Source organism: Poecilia formosa, unplaced genomic scaffold, assembly GCF_000485575.1.
Source record: "Poecilia formosa unplaced genomic scaffold, Poecilia_formosa-5.1.2 Scaffold559, whole genome shotgun sequence".
NCBI lineage: Eukaryota > Metazoa > Chordata > Actinopteri > Cyprinodontiformes > Poeciliidae > Poecilia > Poecilia formosa.
This window is the reverse complement of record NW_006800498.1, coordinates 275,119-282,182: the sequence shown is the minus strand read 5'-3', so window position 1 is coordinate 282,182 and position 7,064 is coordinate 275,119. Positions and strand designations below refer to the sequence as shown.

Here is a 7,064-nt window from a genome sequence, read left to right as displayed (position 1 = left end):
CAACGGGATGTTACTACTGGTAATAACCACGAAGACAGGAAGGAGTAAGTGGATGATGGTTTTTATTGGGGTTTTTTCTCACAGCGTCAACCAGCTCATAAAAGTTTGTGTGCTATTCCAACGTGTTGAATTCATAGCTTTTTGGTAAAATCAACGACTACAAAACCACTTTTGACAATTGATGACTTGGACCAGGTGATGATATTGAATGTTTCCAGAGACATCCCTTTTTGTTACTGTTTAAATAATGTTTCCCCATAATCTCTTAAACCAGCTCAATGATGATTAAATGCACAAATCACAAGCTTTCGTCTGGCGATACAGTTGTCTCTGATTGGGAACTGATAAGCCTATCTGACGATGCGAAATGAGACGCGTCACAGATCCAGCGAAGATAACTACCTACTAATTCACACAAGCACGTGCTGATTATAGCAACGCAAGCTGGTACACTTAATAACCAAATCTGCCATTCATAGTGAGAACATTATGAAATAGATGCTTAAAATAAGCACACATACTGGCGGTGTGACATGGATAATGAATGAGCAGCCACTTGTGTTTTGTCAGTATTTTTCCAACTCACTGTGAATGTTTTCTGGATTTCAACAGAAAGCCCAGTTTTGAAACATCTTTGATGATGTGACAGCATATTTGATTCGCAAGGCCTGTGTGTGGATGCCTTGTAGTCAGCAAAGTGACTGCCAACATGCAGCCTGTGATCATCTGAACCTTCTTATGCAGAGAGATCACAAGAGGCTCNGAATAGTACAAAAAAGGGTAAATGATGTAAAAAATTTGAACAAAAATAATTTAATTATGGTGTGCTGTTTTTTTTTTATTAACCCTCTTCACTCTGATACCCATAAGTAAAATCCAGTGTCAAATACTTAGTAAATGTAGTCCACCTGGGAGTAATTTCTTGTTAGTATAAATGCATGAAGACCAAAGAACCCAGCTGACAGGTCATGGAGAAGCTGTGGAGGAGTTTAAAGCAGGGTTGGTTTATAAAACAATCCCAATTTTTGAAAAACTCACAGAGCTCTGTTCAGTCCACCAACTAAAAATAGAACCAGCATAGAGGCCAAAGCAAACCTGTGGATGATGTCAGATGATCCCAAAATTTACATGTAATGTAAATTGTAAATATAATGTTTAAATAAACCCAATTCTAGTGATGTTCGGATGTTACTGTGTAAAACAATGTCTCAACTTCATTGGAATGTGTTGCAGACATCAAATCCAAATAAGTGAACATTAGGAGAAAAAAAAGTTTACCTGTTTGAACATTATTGTGTCTTTGTAGTGAATTGAACTGAATATAGGTTGAAACTTCATTGGAGTTGGGGTTATAAGACAACTAAAACTGCACATCAACCTGAATGCACTCACAGGACGGTGGCAGCATTATTTTTTGGGGATGCTTCTCCAGCAGAAACAGGATAGCAAAAAAAGGGCTGGGTTAGCCTCCCAACCACACCTCCCTAAGCAAACATCCAGAGCTACAACACATGGTTTAGATCATGTCTTATCATGAATGGCTCAGTCAAAGTCCAGATGTAAATTTAATCCAAGACTTGAAAAGGATGTTTACAGCTGCTCTCCATCCTGTCTGAGCAGCAGATGTTTTTACTACTTTTAATCTGTAGATTTGCAAGTTGTGCAGCTGTGGCTGCAGCAAAAGTTCTGATGCAAGGAGACTGAATACAAATGTGTAGCACACTTTGTTTTTCTTTGGGAAGTTTGCAAACTATCCTTTTTCTTTCAATTTTCCAAGTATGCACCACTTTGTAATAGTCTGTCATATAAAATCCTAATAATACAAGCTGAATTTTGAGGTTGCAATGTGACAAAATGTGAACATATTTCAAAGTACTGTATTTCAATTCAAAAATCACTCTCCCAAACTGCTCAACGCTCTGACATTGCAGGTAAGTGCTGAAAAACATCTGCTCATGCTCACTCTCTGTCCATTTCAGATTCAAAAAGCTGTGATTATCAAACATTTTTCTCCTTTCTTCTCTTGTCTGCTGTGGTATCTGAAAGCTGGCAGCGCTGCGTTTGTGTGCATGGATCAGTCTGTGGAAAAGAAAAAAGCTGCTCACTTGTGTGTAGTTTTTTTTTTTCCCCCCCACAGCCTTTAAGTTCCCATCTCTCAGCTGGAGATGCTGAAATAGTGCATCAGAGATGGTGTTAAGTGGGGACTTGTACACTTAAGTGTAGGTACAGAAAACAGACGAGAAGTTTTGTGCAGAAGTTCCAGCTTCCTTTAGCTCCAGGGGGGGTCTTAGCAAGACATTAATGGGCTCAACACATAAATACAGTCGTTACGGCTCTCTGTGGAGAGTCTCTGGAGTAGACAGGAGTAAGCTGGTGAGAATTTGTGAAAAATGAGGATGTAATGGTGCATTTAAGCACACTAAGAAAAAGAGCACACACTGAACACAGGGTCTTCATGAGCAGAGACGAAGGCGAGTAAGGAGTGTGAGTTTAGTTCTTTGGGGCATGACGGCTCCTTTGTTCCCAGTTCCTTCAGCCCAAACACATGGCAGCACCCCCTTTCTTCCATGTGTGGGTGTGTGTGTGTGCATGTGTGTGTGTGTGTGTGTGTGTGTTTGTGCATTTTTGTGCAAACACTGTCTCTAGAGTCAAACGAAGGAAGAAAACCCTGTCACAGGAGTGCGTGACCCCGGTGGGTTGGCGTTGGGATTGATGTGTGTGTGCGCGGGCTGCCCTGTGGGTGTGTAAGCTCCCCCTGCGCTGTGCTGTGTCACCACCGTCTGATAGTAGGGCTCTGTGTCAGCGGTGGCACACTCGTCGTAAGCAAAAGGACTCCCTGTCCCTTTGAGGCCTTTGGGCTGCCGTTTCCAGGAGTTGTAGTAAGTGGGGTCGCTCATGTAGTGGTTGACAAAGGAGTGCTTTGGCTGTTCATCCTCGTAGTCGCTGTCCGTTAGCTGCACACAAACAACAGGATGCTTTTCAACTTACCAGTTATGACAGGAACAAGAGTAAGACAGGAAAACTAAATTACTGGTACAGAAAAAAATGCTATTCTGTGATATTTTCCTGCTATTTTAAAACATATTTGAATCTCTATAAAAAGCAGGCTTCCAAATACGTTGAGAGGATCATTGGCTCAAGGAAAAAGTGAAGAATAAACTCCCTCTCAACACATCTGAGCTGCTGCCCTCTGGAGGGCGCTAGAGGCTAATTAAAACAAAGGCAAACCGACACAGAAAACTTTTCTCCAAATGATGGATACAAGCTGCTGTTAAAATCTAAAGAAGAAACTTTTGTCCCCTCAAAGTCATAAACATGTTGATCTCAATCATCTCAGTCTGTCTCTTCAAACAGACTTCCAACATAAAGCATCAAGTCTCTCTTTAACTACTTTTTATTACATTACCACAACAAACTCCATTGTATTATACATAGATTCTGTGTGACAAAACAACACAAAGTTGTGCTTAATTTTAAAGTGAATATAAAAAATTTAAAGTGGGATCACTCTTTAATCTAATATCTGTAGATAACATCCAAGACAACAAACTGAGTTGAAAATGTATAAAAAAGATAAAAAAATAAATAACATAAAATAAAATAGAATAAAATAAAATAAAATTAAATCATTTTTTAAAAAGCTACATAAGTGGTTTATTTATATAGTTAGAGGCAATTCACAACATGTCACCTCAATCCAATCATACATTCTAATTGACCCTAGTCACCTAGCAATGCAGTCAACTTCAGCCTATAATTCAAACTGGTAAAGTTTTCTATCATATCTTTATATCCACAGCTCAGGTGAATTATCGTTTACAGAATGATTGTTTATTCTGCAATTCTGGCCTTCATGCAGAATGGATAGAATAAAGTCAGGATTGAAAGAAAGAGCAAAAGTCATGTTTGAGGTTTGGCACAAGGAGTGTTGGCCAACTTACCTTAAGTAGTAATTCGAAAGTAATTACTGATTACTTTCCCAAGAGAATAATCCAGTTAATACTTTACTGATTACTTATTTTAAAAATAATTAATTACTTTAATTACTTTATTTAGTTACTTGTTTTTGTTTGGCTTGTAACTTAATGTACATTTCATCACAAAAAATGTAATGAAATGCAAGTCTGATTTGAAGAATTTTCTTCTGCACATTCCATGATAAAGAAAATCAAGTCTCTCTTCTGTTAAACTATATTTCTTCCTAACCATGCAAAGCACAATTGTTTTTGTGTTTGCATTCTTTCATTCAAAACAGATGTAAAATACAGTGATAATATAAAATAATTTAAATTGATATCTCCTGACTGTCCTCTGAATTAGTACCATTTCCATCTTTTAACAGTTTTTGAAGTAGAGAGAGGACTAGTAATGAGTTTTAAAAAATCTCTTTTCACCTGTTTAGCAGGAGAGGGGCTGTCAGCGGTTTGCCCTGTGGAATCTATGTGGTAGCTGCAATGGTCAAGTCAGTGAGAGGGTCTGGGGGCTCTCGGGGCTACTGTTCAAATATGAAGTAGAATTTTCACTAGAGATAAGTTTTCTTCCCACACAGAGCGAACAGCTAATGATGGCGCTTCCAAGCATTAAACGCTACATTGTTCTGCTGCACTCTGTACTGTTTGCTGCTGATTTACGCTTTGGTTTGTTACCATGACCAGTGATGACGCACACACAGACATGATTGTCATGAGAGGATTACAAACAAAATCACAGTCTGCTTGTGTGGAGTAACAGTAATCTAATGACTTTTTTTTATTTTTAATTGTAGTTCCTTATTTTACTTGTTACTTGAAAAAAGTAACTGGGTTACATTAATACTGACCACAAGTCATGTTGGGATACAGCAAACAATGTGGGAGAATGTGCTCTAGTCACATGAGACCAAACTTGTTTTGCAACAACATGGTCTGTGAGGAGGAAGCCATGACTTCAAAAGAAACATTAAAAAGCCATATTGCAGTTTGCAAATGCACACAGGGACAGTAACTTTCATTTTTGGAGTCATGTCCTGATCTGTTTGGCCATAATGTTTCCACATTTGGATGGAAACATCTAAAAACATCAGCCCAGAAGTTAAAAATTGGTCTTCCAAATTAACAATGGCGCAAAGCATTCAGACAAACTGGTTTAGCTTCAGATAGTGAGAAACAAAATGGCGCATGTGTCTTTCTATTCTGTGAATGTAAACTTCTGGTTTCAACTGTACATCTCAAGGAAAATACACAGAAGTTTATGGCATGTCAAAGTTCCAGGCATGTGAACTATACTAAAGTGTGAGACTTGTGTAATATGATACATATCTATAAAAGATGCAATATAATCAGCACATATACACTATTTTCATTATGCTGTATTTGTCTAATATAGTAATGTTTAGATTTTTTTATTATTCTTTGAAGTCCTTTTGTTATATCTGGAATTTAATTTTATTATATACAATGATCAGAGATTATTCTATTCTATTCTATTCTATTCTATTCTATTCTATTCTATTCTATTCTATAAAACCAAAGTTACAGCACAGCAATATAATACCACAACAAATATCTAAAATAGCCTTCTAAGAGCTACATCCACTGAGATTAACCTGGCTTTTTTCAGCTTCCTCTGTTGGACTAAAAGCTTTGTACGAGTCAGAGCCTGTTAGCAGAGCTTCATGTTGTTTTGCCGACTAACCCTTTGAGGACTATAATAAATCAGATCAGTCATGAATCTATATTTCTCTTTTCAGCTTTTTTGACAGAAGACATGCTACACAAACTGAAGACTGAAAATTCTTGTCACTTTCTTTTGACTGTACACCTCAGAAAATATCAGACAGATTTTCTTCCAAATGTAAAGTGCTTCCGAATTGTAAGGATCACATCGATCACAATTGTTTGGTGACATGTTACAGTGGTTCCAGAATTTTCAGTAAATTTTTTTGGGTCATTTTGAAAGTATGAACACAAACGTTCCAAGTGAATTTATGGCAGATACATTAGCAGTTGATAAGTTTTAAATGTAAACCAGAAAAAAAAAATAAAAATATAAAAAAAAACAAGAAAGGGAAGGAAAGATGGAAAGAAAGTAGAAGAATAGATGGACAAATAGCTTGACAAATAAAGGGCAGAGGGATGGATAGATAAATGAATGAACAGATTTAGAGAACAGAATTTGGAATAAAGTGGGGGAAAACAAATATTTTCCCTGCTTTTCCAGACTTGTTAGAATACTTTATATCATATTCTGGATTCAGCTCCGTGAACTCAGTCCAGAACCAAAACTGATTGAGGCACAATGTGAAGGATTAATCTTTTTCACTCTACAGCTATTAGTTTGCTCCTTTCTTAACAATAGTAGAAACATAAACTCTGAGGAATTAACCTACACAATCTGTAGATAAAAAGACGCCAGTTAAAAACTAGTGATCAAATATCTGGCACTAACCAACTGATCTTCATAAGTCAGACACACTGGTGTAAAATTGTGGCACATATTGAGACAAAGTTACACCAAACAGAAACAGGAGGAGCTTAAACTGAGGCAAACATTGGAAAGCCACATCCATAAAGACAGACTAGAAAACACAGATACCTCTGATTCAGAGACCTCAGTGGGTTTCTCTGTGAGTGTGGTGCTTTCAGTGAGCACTGCTCCGTTATAGTTGTTACAGATGTCTTCATCAGAATAGTGGAGCCCACCTGGACTGGGCCTGGGTGGAGATCTGGACACAAATTTGGATGATGAAACTGTTATTTTTCTTCCAATGAGGATTAGTGCTATGTAATCCTCTGAGAGAGCTAACCTGTTCCCATTCTTTTTGAGGAAGGAGTTCTTGGTGTTGAGTGTTCTGCTGTTTAGCTCCAGAGAAGTAAAACCACCGTTGTCGAGGGTTACCGACTCCTCCCCTGGAGTAATGTGCTTTCCTGCAGGAATATAAGAAAAAAAGAAGGACATTTGAAGAAGCTGGTCCAATAGATTACTGTTTCTATACAGCAGGACATCTTGTTTTTTTAATTCTACCTCCACTATTCAGCTATTTTTATACATATGTGTTGAAACTGTCACCATGTCCTGACAGTATG

General features: G+C 37.7%; 1 protein-coding gene across 2 annotated transcripts in view; it reads right to left on the bottom strand.

Annotated features, from left to right (window-relative positions):
* Positions 1 to 2,126: 2,126 nt before the first annotated feature.
* sdk1b (sidekick cell adhesion molecule 1b) overlaps positions 2,127 to 7,064 on the bottom strand; it is a 226,214-nt gene continuing 221,276 nt past the window's right edge. Inside the window, exons 41-44 of one of the 2 annotated variants that reach the window (XM_016665260.1) lie at positions 6,785 to 6,905; positions 6,574 to 6,703; positions 2,617 to 2,954; positions 2,127 to 2,586 (exon numbers count right to left, since the gene is read on the bottom strand). In XM_016665260.1, coding sequence (XP_016520746.1) covers positions 2,649 to 2,954; positions 6,574 to 6,703; positions 6,785 to 6,905 — 557 coding nt within the window. In that variant the 3' untranslated portion in view covers positions 2,127 to 2,586; positions 2,617 to 2,648. Of the gene's footprint in view, positions 2,955 to 6,573; positions 6,704 to 6,784; positions 6,906 to 7,064 lie in introns of both variants that reach the window. The other variant, XM_007540753.2, reaches the window with a different exon arrangement.